A 19,380-nucleotide genomic window follows, 5' to 3' on the forward strand; every position below is an offset into this window, starting at 1 on the left:
TTTTAGCTGTAACACAATATAGTAGCTCTTCTGTCAAGTGACATACAAAACCGGAGACTTCAGTGGCGTGCATGTGCGTGTGCGCGACACTAAACTCCACCCCACTAATGACCCTCTTGTGATGACTGTTTTCTCCACCAGAGGTCGCTCCAACTTCACTTTAGAGGCATCTACGATATAAAAAGCCTGCAAACCCACTGATGGGGTCCCTCACAGGTCTGGGGCTCCTCTGATCCTGCAGTAAGAGGTAATACTTTAATATCAAAACTTACTGTGCAGAGTGTACTTAGTGTTTTTATTGTGTAAGGTGCCTGCACTGGTAACCTGGTCACTTTATAGTATTGTGCATTTCATATTGTATTTTGTATCGTGCAGTGTGTACATACTTCTTCTATTATGTTAGGCACATGGATTCACTGTAGTCTGCATTGCACCTTGTATTTTATTCTTATTTATTGCGTCTTCTTGTTATGTGTAGCTAAATCTGGTGCAACCACGTTTTCATTCCTTGTACATGATTAATGTCATTGTACACTGTCCCCTTATAATCAAACTAAACTAAACTAAAAATGTAAAATTATATAAAGAAGATATGTATTCAGTGTTGGGGAAGCTACTTTGAAAGCATATGGCTTTGCAAACTGCCAGTCACTTCCCTATGGAAAAAGTTGAACTACAGCAAAGCTACCTTAGGGAGAAATCTACTTTGGTTAACTAAAGTTACTCATCAAAAGTTCAGCTACTTAGTAGTAGAAGAAGATGAAACTGACAGTGTATATGTAACAAAATATGAGAGTCACATTCCCAATCGCATTGCAAAAGCTGCCCCTTTGTTCACACCTGACACACAAACAATAAATAGGCTGAGTAAATAAACAAATATCCCACTATTCTTAGGAAAGTGCAGGAATGTCAGCTTTGGTTTTATATACAATGTCCCTCAGTCAGACACCTGCTCTGCAGAAAAGAGTCCAGGTGGAGGTGTTGCACCAAGCAGGATGACTCAGTTAGCCAGGTAACTCTTGAAATAGCATGCAACAACTTCTCTGAACATGTGTAAATATATGGCAATGATCAACATTAATGACCAACTGTGGTCAGAGGGAGTTCAACTACAGTGGTGAAGCATTGGTAAAATAAATATAAAAAGTAATCCCTTTACTTTTATGGCCGAAAATGTTTAGTTTCAGTAGTTCACTGCACAAAGTGGCAAAAGAGTAATTTAACCCCTTGAATGAATGTAGTTGAATACCAGCATGCTACTGCCAAATGTGGTTTAACTAGTACTAGTTAGTTCTTCACTCTCCAGCACTGTATGTATTAATACAAATTATAGATTAGACATTATAGACAGTATGTATATAGAAGCTGGCTTAACCAACTTTAATATTTTTCATATGGTTAGATATTTTAATTTCATAATAAAACCCCTTTTTTGTATTTGCACAAGTGACAGCCGTTAAAATTGCCTTCTTAATGGCAGAATACTTCTCAGAGTTACTATAATAATGCAGTGTCTGTTTTAATGACACGCAGCAACATCATCAAAGCAATTTCTTGAAGGATGATTGTGAAATGACAGGATATAAAAATAGTTTTCTACAATTAATGAGTATGTGCGTAAAACAGACCTGTGTATTTATTTTAAACTTGTATGAAAGAGAGATTTCTCATGTTAAAAGAAAAGCGTCAGCAGAGGTGCTGCTGGGAAACGCAGTGTGAAGTGTGATGGGAGACCTTTGGCCCCTCACAGTGGATTACACGGAGCTCAGACCATCGACAGCCCGACACCTGATCGCTCTAGTGTGGCACACAGTTCGGTCAGGAGGACGGAGAGCATGGCGTTGTTAGTTCAGAGACATGCGGCGGAAGGAGAGCACACCTTCAACAGTAGGAGACCAACTTAAAGATTTGCCGCTGACATTAGCGGACGTGTAGTCCAACCGAAACAGCCTCGCGCGTAACCCGCGCAGCCCCTTGAGCGCATTTCATGGAGATCTATAGATGACAAGACCTGCACGCTGCGGGTTGCTCTCGGCATCTACAGGGATCTCTAATGTGGAACATGGCGAGAGGGATGAGAGGAGCTCATCTCCTCGCTGTAGTTTTTACTTTTTTATTAACACTTTTCAGGGACGCAGATGGACAAGGAACTTTTAATGACTTTACAGGTTTTAGTTTGAGTCCTCCGTATTTCAACCTCGCTGAAGGGGCTACTATCTCTGCCACAGCAACCTGCGGCCAGGATGAAGCTGGGACACCGAGATATGAATTATATTGTAAACTTGTTGGAGGACCGACCACCGGACTTCCTACTCAAAATATACAGGTAGGAGAAAGATTTCGGTTCGTGCGTAAAAGGTAAAGAACAATATGCAGGCGCTGTGATAGGAAGTGATATATAGTAGCCGGATACGTATGGTGAGCAGTAAGTTATACTCAATAAATAACTATTAACAGAAAGTATATAGCTGTTTTTATGAATATGGTCCCGTACAAATGTCAGCTCTGCCTTGACACAGTTGTACAGCTACTAGAAAAAGTTTTACACCACTGCGGTTGAGTTTTTTCTAAGAGGAAATGCCCTTTCCAAAGTGGTCCTGCTCTCTTAGGAGTTCTTGGGAAGGGCACTACTGTACACTACTGTGAGAACAGCAGTTTGGCATGGACGTGCAAAATCTTTTGTTTGTGTTTATTACACTATTTTTCGTCTTTGCATTAGGTCAGGTATTTGCTAGTGCCTGCCTCTAGTGTAAAACCTGCATGTGGTTCTCGGCATGTTTCTGAATACTCATATTTTGACACCATTTGGCAGTGATCCGGACTGAAGTCACATGACTTGGACTCGACTCAAGTCAAAAATTTGATAACTCTACACCCCACTTGACAAGATAGGAAAGACTTGAAACTCAGCTTGGACTTTAACATCAGTTACTATTTGAATTAATTTGGACTTTTGATTTGAAAATACTTAAAACCTCCCCCCCAAGGACAAAGATTAAGAATTATGTTATTTAAAAAGTGTGCCATGAATTGATTAATTTCTCTTCATATCCTGAATTAACTAACACTATTCATTCCCAACATGTCGACACTTAAGTCCTCAGATGATCCACTTTGAACCAATCTGACAGCATCCAATCAAGTTGCAGGAGAGAACCATGAAGAACTTAAGTTATGTTACTGAGTGCCAATTGGAAAAAATGGTACAAATGATATTATGTATTATTCCTCTGTTGTCAGAATGGCACTACATATGGTGAAGAGCGCATTATGACTTGTTTAGGACTCGACACTCAAATTATAGGATTTGGGACTTGTTAGATGATTGATGATGACCAGATGATGATGATGATTTTAGACTGAACGTGACAAAATCAAAAAGACTTGCAACTCGACGACTTGTGATTTTACTTGGATTCAAGCCTTGTGGCTTAAAAAAAACACTTGATACTTTCCTCCAAGCCCAAAGATCGAAAAATAAGTTATTTGAAAAGCGTGCCATGAATCAGTTCATGTCCTGTCATTTCTCTTCATTTCCTGAATCAACTAACTTTAATGCTGTTGATTCCCAGAAAGTCTGCACTTAATTTCCCAGACCCACTTTGCTTGAGCCCGTCTGACAGCCTCTGATCAAGTTGCAAAACAGAATGAAGAGCTAACGTTAAGTTAATGAGTGCCAATTGAAAAAGATTATACCAAAGACAAGTTTGTTTGCGTACAAAAATTAAGGGTGGTCAACAAAAAATGAACTGCAGTATTCAAAAGTTGAAGGTGAAACATAATAAACGGAGACGCAATAAGTTCCCCAAACTTGTGTAAACTCATAAGTACAAATTTTTATAAAACATTCAGGATTTTTGTAAATCTAATATATTATTCTGATGTTAAAATGGCATTACATTTGGTACGGAGGGCATTATGACTTGTTTAGGGCTCGACACACAATGTGTAGGATTTGGGACTTGTCAGTCATGACTTAGGACTTGAGTGCAATGACTTGAGACTTACTTGTGACTTGCAAAACAATGACTCGGATTCAACTCTGTCATTTAGGGTCAGTTTTGTGACTACTGCAACTCCATTGACCCAAACAAAGCCCACCCGGTGACCAACGCCATCGACGGGACAGAGCGGTGGTGGCAGAGCCCTCCTCTCTCCAGGGGACTGGGCTACAACGAGGTGGATGTTACCCTGGACCTTGGGCAGGTGAGATTATCATACCTGAACTCTGCTATGAACAGCTGTTTACCTGCTGCTGCATGCAGTGTGACAGATGATTGCTGTGTGGTGACGGTAAAATATAGCACCTGGGTGTTAACAGAGGGAGAAGAGGGAAAGTTTTCTGCCTTGGCTTCTGCTCTGCTGCTGTGTGAGATGTCATTTGTGGGAGGTGGCAGGGCAATATTTTTCACACCATATTCTTCTTCAGTGCTGTGTTTTGCTGCTGCTTATTTGCTTTGGATATGCTGGGAAGAAATGCTGTTCGACTCATGGTGTTTCATTCACAAATATTCCAAACATGATCATGTTTTCACTTTGAGCTGCATCACCTCGACCAGCAGTGATCATGTGAATAATGTCCTGTAGTTGGATGCTTGCCAGGAATCAGATTCACGCCCCCTTAGCCGACGAAAACGCCTCCATCATGACCCGTGTCTCTGGCAGGAGTTTGGCTCGCGGCCCGTAAAATTGCACCTCACGCTCAATTATCCACTGTGAGGAAAGAGAGGAATTCTTTCTCTGGATTAGGGATCAGAAGGATGTAAAATCAGATTCGAAGAGTGCAGGTGGAGGCCTGGATCTCTTATGTAAGGAGGGTTTTGACCCATTCTGGAATAGACTTAAAAAAGAGAGCAACAAAAGAGCTCCTCGCCACACGTGTTGCATCTTTGGCTCCCAGTGGGCACTGTGTCAGACAATGGGTGTTGGCTTTTCTCTCTCTATTTTAGGCCGACTGAGCTGAGCAAAGATCCTATACGGCTAAATATAGTCCACACTTACAAGAGGATGGACACATGCAGGGCTTGTAGGGATGTCTGCCTCTAATACGTGGTAATGCTCAGTTTATTTGGGAGCCGGGAAAGTAGCATTATTGTATTATAGTGTGCTAAAAAGAGCGTGGCTAGATCTCTGATGGTGACTACCAAGCGCACAACACCCTGCCCTCCCTCACTACAACACCACCACCCCAAACACACACACACACACACACACCTGTCACACACATTTTTCTTTTCATGGCATCTGATGCAATCGCCAGGACTGTAAACACTGCTCACCTGCCACCATTGCATGCCACACAGTTGTTTTAGCACTCAAATCTTCTGTGAAGCAGAAAAACTGACTCTGTGAGAAAAAGTCTTGCACGTGGGGGGCAGATTTGTGATTTACTAATGAGAACTTTATCAGTTGGCAGCTTTGCAATGTCTGGTGTATCAAATCAGCAAACTCAGCATTCAAGAAGTCCTCTATAAATGGAGAAAAAAGCCTATATTGAGAGAGAGACATGCAGAATATGAATATAGTATCACTTAGGGCAGTGGTTCCCAACTGGTCCAGCCATGGGGTCCAGATTTCTCCGTAATCTTTAGTTCAAGGTCCACACAGTTTAATATGTACAACGTCATACTTGCGTTTGGCCATGTTGTCAAGCTAGTTTGCTGTCTCTTCCAAGTAGCTCTCCGTTAGTCACTCACTCCACAGCAGGGAGCAGAAATTTATTGTACTTCAAAATAAAGTGTACAGACTTGACTCCTTGGTCCCTAAGTAGTGTTGCATTGTATGGAAAAGGGATACTTCAGCTGCCAGTATGTAGTTTAACAGAGGAATTTAAATGTACCAAGGTCAGGACAGAGCTCTTGTTATCTGAGAGTAAGGATGTGGTAGTTAGGAGTGTGGTTCCAAATCCAACCAAGGGGAGGAAGTGGAACCCAAGATCGGCAGTTCAGGAGGCAGAGGCAGCTCTTAGGCATGCAGAGATTGTAGGTAATGTTCAGTTTGGCTGGGGAGGCCTGGGGCTTGGCTCAGGCAAACCGGTATGGAATAAAGCAGGCCTCAAAGATAAAAGAAAGCTGGTTGTAGAACAGACACGTAGACAGGAGGAGATATTAAGGGGTGCAAAGGTAGTGGCCCAGGCTAAACAGGGACAGTGGTTGAATTGGGAAAGTGTAGAGAAGAGGAAGCTTAGTTGGAGGGACCTGTGGAGTATGGAGTGTTACGTGTTAGATTCCTGGTAGGGGCTATATACGATGTGTTACCAACCCCCCAGTACCTAAAACTGTGGGTAAATGAGGACCCATCATGCCCATTAGGGCTGTCAACGAATATTCTAAATTCGAATTTAAATTCGAATTTGAAAAAAAAAATGGACCTTCGAATGTGAAAATTGATATTCGATTGTGGAGAAAAAAACCCCACCAACGCAGCTGTTCTCTTTGCGAGTGGGTGTTGGCCTGGGCCACTGCACTGAACACACTGGAACCACACCGCCCGCGGAAGTGCTGCGCAGCGCAGCGCAGCGCACCGAAATTCTTGCGCGAGCCGGAGCACTTCCGTTCACATCAGACGCTCCACGCTGGTCGACAAGCAGTTCTGCTCCCAGCTGTTGTCTCCGCCACCCGGCTTGACACATTCGCTCGTGGCTCACACAGAAAATAGACCAGATGCCGAAATGATCGCTGCAGCCGGCCACGGAGCTGCACGGCGCCAGGAAACTGGCTTCAGTTCTCGGCACTTCGAGGCTATTCGCAGCGCTTCCGCAGGCGGTGTGGCCTGGGTCAGAGAGGGGGGGCGAGCGAGAGGTCCGTGGTCATTTATAACATAATGTAATAGATAATTGTTTTATGTGTTTTAATGTGTAGGTATGTAAGTGTTTTCAAAGACGTTTATGTTTCCTTGTATTAATACATATACAAGTATTTTTTCTTGTATTAGTTTGCCCTCTTGTGGACATAAAGCGAAAAAAAAATTTGAATGGTTCGAACCTATGAGTTATTTTTAGAAGGAATATTCAAACGTCATTTTTGAGCAATTTTGACAGCCCTAATGCCCATTGTATTCTGGTACTGCAACCTTAAAGCATATTTTGTCAGGCTGTAAAGTCAGAAACATATTTTAGTGCACTGTTTAGCTGTAATATGAGAATTAGTGAACAGGAAATGGCTGCCATATTGTTTCCTGTATTGTAAAAATGAAAGCTGAAAAAATTGGGATTAAACTGTAAAAGTAAGCAGTGTTGATCGAATGTGAACTATGTTTCTGTTACTGCTTTGCCCATTTCTTGCCTCAAATGTTTTCAGAAACATATTTTAGCTTAGTCTTTAACTGTAATTGGAGATTGTTTATTACTAGCTGACTGTCATAATGTTTCCTGTGTCAAAACGGACAAGCAGGAGCGTTTATTGGTCCGGTGCAATGCAGTGCATTCTGATAGTTGTAGGTTTTCTCCCTCATGAGCAAAAGCAAATTCCACAGCCCTTTTCCTGTTTTGTCTGGTCATGTAGCACCAATTTCAAAAGTGTTTGCCTTTTTCTGATGCATAGACAGCCCGGATTTATAAAAAGACCATCTTTCCAGCAGTGAAATACTTAATAATGATGAAGGTTGAAGGTTGCTTATGTCTGAAATAGGTTGTGATTTGGATTTGGAAGGTTTTCCACAGGCATCTTCCTGAGTTTAAAAAAGGGATTTTATTTGCCTCTCAGAGTGCTTCCTTGCTCCCCTACACCCCACAAATGCTACCTCATGCATTAGAGCTGTCAAGTTGTTTGACTGTGAAGCTCTGATAGCTTTGTACAGTAGATTCTTTTCTCAAATACACAGGATAAATGATGTCTTCAATGAATTATGTGGGCTAAACCCAGCTGAATGGGATCTGTGGTTTCTTTTAAGACCTGCACAGGTGGCTGGTCTGCTGTAATCTATACAGCTCTCAGTAGATGTATTAGATAACGGCACAGATGATGTTTATGTTAAGATGTTGAGGTTCAAAGAGCGAGGCCTTTCTGACAGAGCTGTTTCCGTTTTTGCTGTACAGAGGATTGTTTGAAGAGAGGCATGCCAAGTTTAGAGCTAGACTAATCTGACTAAGTGATCTCAATAGGTCGGTGTGCCAGTTCATCCACCGCTTTGATCCAGGCTGAAATATCTCAACAAATGTCAGATGGATTGCATGAATTATAGATTTCCTTACATGCATGAAAAGATAACTTTAAAAGAGGAAATACTAGTAGAATGGTGACATAGGCACAGGCATTGATGTTTCCAGAGAATGAATCGCATTGACTCTGGTGACCCCCTGACTTTTCATCTATCGCCTACATCAAATCAAATGTTAAATGTGTCCAGTACTTTGTTTAATGATTTAACTAATGATCCTGTCAGCCATTACTTTGTGTTCAGTGCTGCTAGCAAATATTAGCATTCTTACATGCTAAGCTAAGATATTAAACATGGTAAACAGAGTGTCTGCTACCCACCAGCATGTTTGCATTGCCATTGTAAGCACGTTTGTTTGCTTGTGTTAGCCTTTACCTCAAAGAACCGCTGTGCTTAAGTACAGCCTCACAGAGCCGCTAGCAGAGTGTGGACTCTTCAGGCTCATTTATGCTCCCTTTACGTATGAAAATGTATACGTCCGTTTCAAACGATGTTACCGTCACTGCCCACATACTTGCCCATGCGCCCTTTATGTTGGCATGGATGTTAACCAATATATCCACCAGGAGGCAACGTCAAAAGTTTATGACAACAACAAACTAAAAAACAAACATGGCGACTGTGGAGGAGATATTGATAATGTACCTTTTGCATAAAAGACAAAAACAGAGGCAGCGTGGTCGGTTAGGCCGTTAAATACATCGTGACTGGAGGACGGAGAATTCTTTTCTCTAGTACTGCCGATGAGAGAAATTGAATTGTTATTTCTTCTTCGTGTCTCACTAGAGCTACGTATCAGGTTGTGACAGCAACACTGCCCCCACGGTTCCCGGTGGTACTGCTTTGTTTGGCCTGTATCCGTAAGCTTCATGGAAACGTGCAGAAATACGGACGAAATGAACGCGGAGCACGGACAGAAGGCTCCGTCCGTATCCAGATCCGTATTTAACATTGAGCATAAATGAGTCTTTAGTGTTGTTTTCATTCAGGTGACTTATCTTTAAATCTTGGTGCGACTTTCATCAGGCAGCCCAAAGGTTGAGTGCTTTGAGTGACATGATCACCCCCTAAATCGCCTCCAGCTCAGAAGTCTCCTCTGGATAAGCCCTGTGTCTCAGACAGGTCAACGCCAGCAGGTTAACTGCTGCCTGTTTTTGTGACTTCTTGGCTTTTGACCCGTGACCTGTGGCAAATCCTACCTTGAGTTAGAAAATGACCTTAATCATCTTAAGGTGGCTTCTGTATGATAAAGATGGTGTTTGGGCTAAAGTGCTTGTTTACTTCTAGAGTGTCCCAGAATGAGTGCATTTGTGGTTGCATGGATCATATCTTCATTGATTTTCACTAAAAACAGCTTTGGCCCTGCTTATCTTTTTACCATTTTGTTTTGCCATACATCAAGAACCTGTAAAACATTTCTTTGTCTATCCCATTATAAATGTGTTCCACATCTATACCCACCAGAGTACCGGCTACACTTCCAGGAACTTTTGCCCTTAAACTATTTACAGAGCACAGTAGGCAAGCCATTGTTCTGCAAAACATTTACACCACATATCAGACAGCCAGTCACTCCTTTTTTCTGGGGAATGTATTTTAGGAGCCCTGACCACATGTGCTTATCTGCCTGAGTGAGCCCAGAGTAGACCACGCGAGGCAAACATACCAGGGCTTACTGCTGTCTGTCTCCCATCTGATGAGACTGAGCTGCTTTTGATTTGTCGGCGTCAGTCACTGAATGAACATCGGACTTTATTGGCTTAAATGAAGTTTTGATTAGTTGATGTTCGAGGGACTTAACTGGCATTTTTATATGGTTGTCGCTGTGGATTATTTCTGTGGGTGACAGGTGTTTATTGTGTTGGTGTTTTGTTCCTGTGGCTTTAAAAGTATGATTGCAGTGTATCTCGTTTATCTGTGATTTAAAGATCATTTGCTATAAGATATACATGTTTTTCAGTTTATTGGGGTTGTGAGTAAGTGCAAGAAGACATGATCTGGTTGAGGTTAGTGTGATGGCTTTGCCGCTGCTCGCAGTTCTTCCACCGTCAGGAGACAAAACTTCCAAGAACTCAATTTTAGAGACATTCCCCTGGAACCTAATCCCCTCTCTCAGGGGTCCACCTCCCACCGAAGTTGAATGTTTTATTTGCAGCCGTCGCCCCCTTTTGTGTCAGAATCCTTCTAGGCGGTATTGTGTGACATCCTTTCTGTGCTCTCAGACTCTCACAAAGGTTTGCTTCTTTTTAAGCCTCTCTGAAAGTGACCTGGCCCTCTCTTTTCACTCGATAAATGGATGGAAATGGAGAGGTGGTGTAATTTGGTGGTGAGAAAGTACTTAAACAGAAAACACAAACACACAAGTCTCAGACTGAAAACATTAGAAGTATGGTAGACATACAAACGACCATGACACTCGCATACATTTGTGATCCCCTGTGCACTTGTGTGTCGCTGCATCCCTCCAAATCATGCAACAGGTGGTTGACAAATATGTAGAGGCTGTAATAATTGAGGTGTCATGTTTTTGAATGTGCAACAGAAAAAAAATCTGAGACAAACAATGGATCGCATTGCTGCTGAAAATCTTGTCTTGTTGTGTGCTCAGTAATAAAAATTTGTTCATACAGTGCAGCTGGCTCCGTCTGACCCTAGAGACAAGATTGACTGTCAGACACATCCCTATTGCTGTAGTGATGACGGAGGTGATGTAAGTACCCGTCTTTAGCCGGGCTGCCTGAGGCTCCAGGCCAACCCAGCAGCTATTTACTACTCCGCTAACAGCCACCTCGTGCTAGTTAGCAGTATCGCAGTCTCACTTGGCGTGTGCATCATAAGTGACAGTTGGACTGCAGGTCCTCCTAAATCTGGAGCTCCTGTTTGGGAAAAGCTTGCGGGGTTTACTGTGGGATCTCTTAACCTTTTCAAGGCCTTTGTCATCAGTCCGTACGTGGAAATGCTAATCAGTCACAGGCTTACTGACGCAGGCATTGATGCAATGGGATGTGTTCGAGAGCAGGAGTTTTCCTAGGTCAATTTCATGCGGCTGTTTCATGAATAGCAGTACAACCATATGCAAGAGCTGTATGGAAACATGGCATCACTTTGATAGTGAAGTGTTGCAATAGTTCATCATCACATACATTGTTCTGATACATTGCAATCTTGAATCCTAAATATTTTGTGCTTACATTTTAATGTTTTTGACTGAAAAAGAGTTTTTGGTCTTGAAAAAATTATAATAAAGATTAATAATGTTATGAGAACAAATAATTGAACTAATAATTTGAAAATACAAAAATTCTTACTTTCCTATATTGTGGTTTTTGCCCTTATTCCAAAAAAGACAATATTCCTACAGAGCTGTTATTGTCATTGCTAATGAAAATGAATGTTCCACTTATATTCATGTTCACGTGCAGCATTTACCATGTCAAATTATGGAAAAGTGAGAGCAAAGGAAAACCTTGCACATCTCTTTCCATACAGGTGCGTAGGAGAGGGACGAGCAAAACACAACTTGTTTCAATGCTGTGACATTTGTGGCATCAAAATCCTTATTTTTGCAAGTTAAACAGTGTGTGGGAGTTTTTCTACAAATTGTGGAAAAGTAGAATGACTGTCACCTGTGCCAGGATTTTTTCAAAGTTTACCACCACTGGTCAAACACAGCCTCTCTTTTTCATTCTTTACACTGCCTTCTTCAAAAGGTCGGCATAACAATATTTGCACATATCAAAAACATGTTGATATCCCAGTCTTAAATAATTTTTAAAAGTAGGTTTGTTTGTCCTTCTGACCAGAAATTTGGGCTTTAGTTTAAGGCATGCATTTCTACCCGAGCCTCGCAAACTGTTGGTTTGTGTACAACACATCCATGACAACACACAGAGCTGACCTTAAACAGGCAAGAAGCTGTGTGTCACAAATTGCGGTAAACACTCCAACTAAGATGCATATCCCAAATACGCTGTATACATGTCCAAAGAATCCTCCTTAAACCTAAATGATACCAGCATATCCCACATCTCTCAATCAGAAAATGCTTCATTCGGAGTATCCAAACATAATATGCTGTTGACATGACCCGTATCAAATTCAGAGTATTGTCATATTCAGAATAATACTGTGCACGTAAACCCACTCATGCTGAATCCTTTATGTTACGGCCCAGTTTGAACTCTGCACAGCTTTTTAAGGTTCGTAATGAGATTTCATGAGCAGGCAAACGTGTAGTGTTCACCGCAGAAAAGCAAACAGACAGTTCTTGAGCAGCTGCACCTTGGAGGCTTTTACAATGTGAAGGATTGCTAACAAGTAGAAACCTGCATGTAGGCCTACCTCTATGAAATTCTGTTACACCGACAATTCTCTAGTGACTATGGGCCAACTTTTCCTTGTCACCATATAACTAATTCTGTCGTGGAGACAGAGAAAAATACACCAGACTCCCCCTCTCCCCTTCCACCGCCCACCTGTTGCACACAGACAAACAGTTGTACATTGCATTGTTACAAACTGGAGGCCAACTGCTCCACCCCACTGGGCTGCAGTATGCTCTGTCTGGCAGGGCTGATCCACTCCAACAGAAGGTGATGCCTCCTCTCTTTTGAATTGCATTCCTCTGATCTCACATTGGACTCTCAGGAGTTTGCTCAGATGGCTTCTATCTGTCATTTCACTGTAGATTTAATCCTCTTGGCTCTTCGGTGCCCTTTAGTTGAAATTTTGGATTCCAGTATCTGCTTGTTGACTGCACCTTGATGTTAGACTGCTATCTTCCATTTCCTGCCTGTTAACTATAAAATCAGATTAGATTAGGCACTACATGATATGAAAATTTCATGTCACCGTTATTCTGGCCAAAATTATTGCGATTCACAGTGGTATCCTGATAATCATCATCATCATCATCATCATCATCATGTTTTATTGCATCACAGACAGGACACACATCTTTTTTAGTGAACATCCTTTTCAGTAAAAACATCATCGCATCATATCTTTCAATATGATATGCCAATGCTTGATAAATATATTTTTGTTTTTTGAGGTTGGTGGTGTGCAGCATGTTTTTGCAGACTCTTTTATTGTTGGTTGTCCAACAGTCCCTTTGGGTGCTGCTCAATACTATATTTATGATTATCCTGATAATAGAAAGTCACCACAATCAACTTACTGTGAGTGTTTTTTATCCGGATCTGCAATAACATTGTATGCTGTCCAGGGCAACAATAAGAAATGCCCAATTGCACGAGGCAAGTAAAATTCCACGTCAGGCTAGTGAATCCAGAAAGTCGCAAGCCTGATTGCACGAGTAGTAAAAGAGAATTAAACCCATCATTTTGTGTGGAGCTGATGATGGAGGTAGCTGAGAAGTGAGTCATCACACTTCCCTCTTCTCTCTGTTGAGAGCTGCAAATGCGCAGTAGCGATCAGGCGCTCACAAGAAAATGGCAGGAGATAAAGACGACATTTATGAGCTGAAGTGAAAGTGAGCATTTTAATTTTTCTGGAAACAGGAGTTTGGTTGGGTGGCATCAGAGGATGTGGGCAAAATAAAGATTAAATAAAAATTAAATTGTTGTTATTTAGTAGGGCGGCACGGCAAAAAGAGGGCTCCTGGTTCGATCCCGGGTGTGGGAGCCCCTCTGTGTGGAGTTTGCATGTTCTCCCTGTGTCAGCGTGGGTTTTCTCCGGGTACCCCAGCCTCTCCCCACAGCCCAAAGACATGTAGACTGGGGATAGGTTAATTGGTGACTCTAAATTGTCTGTGAGTGTGAATGGTTGTCTGTCTCTATGTGTCAGCCCTGTGATAGTCTGGTGACCTGTCCAGGGTGTACCCTGCCTCTCACCCAATGTCAGCTAGGATAGGCTCCAGCAAGTTATTAAATAACAACATCCAACCATTCATTTTCTAACCGCTTATCCTCTTGAGGGTTGCGGGGGTGCTGGAGCCTATCCTAGCTGACATTGGGTGAGAGGCAGGGTACACCCTGGACAGGTCACCAGACTATCACAGGGCTGACACATAGAGACAGACAACCATTCACACTCACATTCACACCTACGGATAATTTAGAGTCACCAATTAACCTGCATGTCTTTGGACTGTGGGAGGAACCCGGAGTACCCCACGCTGACACGGGAAGAACATGAAAACAATTTGTATAGGGGCTAGTAAAAACTGACTTTGGGCAAGTAGATTTCTGATCCACTTGGCAAAAAAATGTTGAACCTTGCTGTCCCATCCTGAGATCAGATATAAGGTTTAGATGTTATGTTCTGTGTCCACACATCTCATCTTCACATGGTAGCATACAGCACCTTCTATTACCGCGGCACAGTAACATTAGAATATCAGATATATGAAATATGAAATAAAGAAACAGTAATTGCTGTAGGTACTGCAGTTCCTGCTTGTGAAGGCTGTGGGAAATTCCTAACCAGTCCATTTTACAGTACACCTCATTTGATTAACACAAAGAGATTATAATTGAAGAGATCCACGTGGCAGGCACAGCAGCAGGAGCAACTGGCAAAGGGTCACGCAATCAGGCCTTTTTTTTTTCTTAAGATCTTTGATTTTTCTGTGAGTATGAAACGCAGCTCCACAGCTCGATTACGTGAAGTGTAGGCATGTACGAAGTGAAGCAAGGCAGCTGAAGTTCACACGAAAGGGTCCACATTTATCACCCTGAAGCTGTCACACACACACAAACTAAGCATTAACTGCCAGGGGTTCGATAATCCAGAAATGACAACACACACACAAACACCAGTGGGCATGAAATGTCAGGGGTCAACACATTTAGGAGTGTGACTGTGTGTTTTGTCAAAATGCATTTACAAGTTGTATACAAGTGTACTGAGAAAGGGGAAATGTTAATTTGCTGTTGTTGAAATGGTGTTTGGTCCTGAGGGACGTTGTTGGCTGTGTTGCCCTGTTGTGTTAATTAGAAGGTTAGAGAAGGTCTGGATACTTTATACCTTGTGTATGTGACACTATTATAGGGGTCAAGGTCAGGAATGTGAGATGGGGTGAAGAGGCAGAGAGGGTGGGTGTCAAACAGTCCATACCTGTCACAGCTCAACCCCTGACCTTTCTGACACCCACCCACATCCTCCTCCGCTAAACCTCCTGGCATGGCACTCTGCTCTAAAGCCTGAGGCTGCAGATGCAGGGAGGGGCAGAGGATGGCTCTGCTCAAGTGTTATTCCAAGTGTTTTTGCCACAAGCTTGTCAATCTGTTTCATGTCTTAGTACGCCACTGGAATCCTGCGCTGTTCTGCTCAGCGTGCCATCACGATATTTCATGCTCCTTGCAAACAATACGTAGGTGCTGGACATATTTCAAGAGTGTGTGTTTAGACTGGCAGGACACAGTTGGAGAGACAGGCCTGAAATTAAGCACAGCCGTGCCAGGACAGGCCCTGTCTTCCAAGATCACGCTGTCTGTTTCTCACTGGGTTTGCTTCCGGAGGATTCTTCTCACCAGCGCTCGGTTACTGGCATCAAGTCAGTGTGAGATACCATAGTGGATGGCATCACAACAATCGGGCTAGATGAGAATTAGGTAAAGGTTTGTTATTTTCCAATGAAATTAAGTTCAACATTTTTTTTAAAGGCTTCAATTTTTCCAGCAATAAAGAAACCCTTATTTTTGACCATACTGAACTTACGTGTGTTTTTAGTACTGGCTAATTGAAATGTTCATGAGGTATGCAGGTTGGCAGGACATGCTGTTGTCTGACAAGTTATCATATTGGCACCTTGTGTTTCCCAGAAGCTTGACAGCTCTGGCCTGACAGATGGGATAGAGGGTGTTCTTACACAACTCAACACTCACTCTGCCACCTATTGCCACACCAAGTTCTGCTCTCAAATCTAACACTTCGTATATACGTACATTTAAAAGCTGGTTTGCGTTTTACTCACCTTATTTCCTTCCTCTTAAACAGTGGTGAAAAACTCCAGGAGCAAATGTCAGGAGTTAAGCTTAATTAACACGGAGAACAATGAGGGCACAGCAGCATCACAGATCTATTTTAACCTAATATTCTCTGGTCTGGCTCAGTTTAAAACACAAAACACCAAATCTGTCAGCACATTAACATGTTGTTCACCTCCGAGCTTGTTTGTAACATGTAGCCTATCAACAACATTACCTTCATGCCACCTGTTCGACTGACTTTAACGGTTTAGGTAACAGGAACTTGACTGTCCTGCTGTCATTACAAACCTTGTTCATGGCTCATGGCTCACAGTAGAATTAATACAGCGTAAATACTGAAACGGATCATTGGCATTATTTAAAAAAAACCCAAAAAAAACAGTACAGTTACAGGGGGAAACACTGGGTTCCTGTATTTCTAATGATACCCAGCTTTATTCATAAGTCCACAAGGTAAAAAATATGTGCTGAAACATATTGGTTGAATGAAATGCAGACTAATGTAAATGTGCCCCTAGCCAACCCCAAAAACCCTCAGAGAATACACATTTTTTAGCTGTAGCAGAACCACAGCTGATTTTTTTTGTGTGATAAAGGTATTGTTTTTCTTTGGAAACAGGAGAATCTCTTGTAGTTCCCATCTTTATCTGTACCCATGACAATTGGCGGTGAAGATTTTCACTGCTGTGCATTGCCGTGTGTGACAGGTTCCTGAAAGCAGTGGCATGCTCTGCTTTGGGGGCATTAGGAAGGGAGGGGAATGTGGCGCTATGTTTGGAATCTGAGATGGGTCCACATGCCAGCCAGCACGTCTCTAGCCACCCGTACCCTTTTTACCCTCCCCCATTTCACTCTCCTTCCTCCCTTTCCCTGGCCCTCCCTTGACGTCATGGCAGCCCGTGTGAACTACACTTCCTCCTGGTCCTCAGCAGAACCAGCATACTGATAGAAGGCAGCTCCTCTAGAGGAGCCTCGCTTCTGTTTTTAGCCGGATGACAGCCCACGTCTTGTTTGCATGTGCCCGAACCCTTTTTTGCACATCCTGTTGGATGTGGGTGGAAATGTTCTCTGATTAATTTCAGGACACACCCCATTCAAAGCTGAGGTCAGAAAGAGGCGTTGTAAGCTATTCTATTTACTTGCAGATTTTTGCTCAATGACAACAGTGATTAAAGGACAGTCAAAACCTAATGATTGTGTTGTTTGTTATTAGGGGTTGTTGACATTTTTCAGGGAAAAAGCCCAGACAGTTCCCTAGCTGACCTCTCAACTCTCTCACAATCCATCAACCTAAGAGCTACTTGAACTTCAGGCCATTACTTTTCAGGGTTGGGAGAGGAATCCATCAAGATAATTGTGGATTCTTCTTGACACAGTCCATGACTCTTACTTTGCTTTGATATTCGTGCTAGCATAGCTCCCTGCCTCATGCAAGGTGAGACAGCAACCTGAATGTTTCAAACACCCGCTGGGGTTTTCATCAAGGCACTGAGGGATGCTAGACGAGTGTGGGCCTGCCTTCATCCTCCTCAAAGAGAAGACAGTCTGTAGAAATGCCTTTTATTTCAATAGCGCTCAGTATTTTAGGCACAGTTTTCATTCATCATTCAATCCTGAGGGCAGGTACCACAAGTTTAGCAAATATGCCTACAGTACCCTGTTTTTGAAACATGTCAAATGTTGCTTTAGGATCTGTGCCAGCACTGAAATTGCATCGAGAAGAACTGTGTTTCAGCCTCATAGATACAAGACGGGTGTGGTGGTCAGGTGTAGGTGAGGCTCTTTGTTGACACTGCACGTGTCACATGCAGGTTGGTGTCACAGGGTTTAAATTCCAAGCCACGCCAAGTCCGTGCCAGACCGTAACAAAGAGAGCTTTGACTATCACAAATTACCTTTCCATTGTACAATGTTCAATCAAGCTGAAGTCACCCGCTTTTAGGGCTTGATTCAGATGTTGATGAACTGCAAAGGAAACATACTGCGCTGCTCTGAGCCTGACAGAAAGCTCAGTGTTGGCAGAAACAATCATTGGCATCATTTTCTGCCCTTGTATGGACTGTATAGTCTGATGAGAGGTGGAGATAGAGAGTTCAGAGAACAGACGTAGATCATGTGGGCTTAGCTGATGTCTTTTCAGTAATGTGGCTGCACCTGCACCACTTTTATTGACTCCATGCTGACAAATGCTGGTGGACTGTTTGTACTTTGCTGTATGGCCACATAGACAGTGCTGAATTCAGAATAAAACCTCAGAGCACGAGGCCTTGGTCTTGATTCAGTGGCTAAATACTCATTTAAGTCATTAGTTTGGTAGCAATTGTTTGCAGAGATACAACAACCAAGCTTAAGTTGTGTCCCAGCTTTCAAAGAAAGGAAATAAGAGTATTGTCAGAGCTGTGAGCCAAGACTGAGGCCTGACTTGATAGAGCAAGTAGAGCACAGGAAAGTACAACATAATGGAAAAATCCCTTCAGAGTAGTGAGTGCTTTTTTCAGCCTGCTCTTTCTGTTTTGTTTTCTAGCTCTTCCATGTGGCGTACGTCCTCATCAAGTTTGCTAACTCACCTCGGCCTGACCTCTGGGTGCTGGAGCGCTCTGTAGACAACGGGAGAACCTTCACCCCATGGCAGTATTTTGCACGTAAGTTTCCATGTCACTGTCTTTCTGCAATGTTTTAGTTTTTATTGTATTCTTAAAAAAATAAAACAACACTTTCCTGCACAATCCTTCATTACTTGTGGGCTTGAAAATCAAAGCTAATGTTCCATACAACCTGCCGTTCCCCTGACTGTCAATGATTTGTGAGTAAATCTACTAAATCTGGAATGCATGTTTGTGTTTTTTAAAGCTCTCCTGCACTCAAAAATGTGTTTTTTTCTGTTTATGTTCCCTGAAATGTCTGACCTTGACTATACTGACTGTATCTGTGCAAAAGTTTGTCACTAGAGAGGTGTCGTGACATTTCTCTGAGAGGAGCGATGTCTGTGCACTTCTAAAATCTGAGATTAGTTACGTCACCAATACGAAAGCCAATTGCTGTCCAATATGTAACACTATTTGACAGGAGAACAAATACTAGCAAAGGAACCTAAAACCTCCAGTGCAGAGCAGAATTATTACATTTGAAAGAAAAATCTCAGCCAGACAGACTATATCTTTCTGCAAACACTGATTTAACCTCTTGTATATAATTACACAATAACAATATGACAATGTAAACACACTGTAAAATGTTTTGCAACTACTAACATTGTGTCAGCCAC

General features: G+C 42.4%; 1 protein-coding gene across 3 annotated transcripts in view; it reads left to right on the plus strand.

The window, feature by feature from the left end:
* Positions 1–1,766: 1,766 nt before the first annotated feature.
* The window catches only part of LOC125901613 (laminin subunit alpha-3-like), an 85,503-nt gene continuing 67,889 nt past the window's right edge, over positions 1,767–19,380 (plus strand). For all 3 annotated transcript variants that reach the window (XM_049597345.1, XM_049597346.1, XM_049597348.1), the window contains exons 1-3: positions 1,767–2,329; positions 4,057–4,209; positions 18,640–18,757. In XM_049597345.1, the coding sequence (XP_049453302.1) occupies positions 2,057–2,329; positions 4,057–4,209; positions 18,640–18,757 (544 nt within the window). In that variant the 5' untranslated portion in view covers positions 1,767–2,056. The remainder of the gene's footprint in view (positions 2,330–4,056; positions 4,210–18,639; positions 18,758–19,380) is intronic.

The sequence above is a fragment of the Epinephelus fuscoguttatus genome, linkage group LG15 (assembly GCF_011397635.1).
Source record: "Epinephelus fuscoguttatus linkage group LG15, E.fuscoguttatus.final_Chr_v1".
NCBI lineage: Eukaryota > Metazoa > Chordata > Actinopteri > Perciformes > Serranidae > Epinephelus > Epinephelus fuscoguttatus.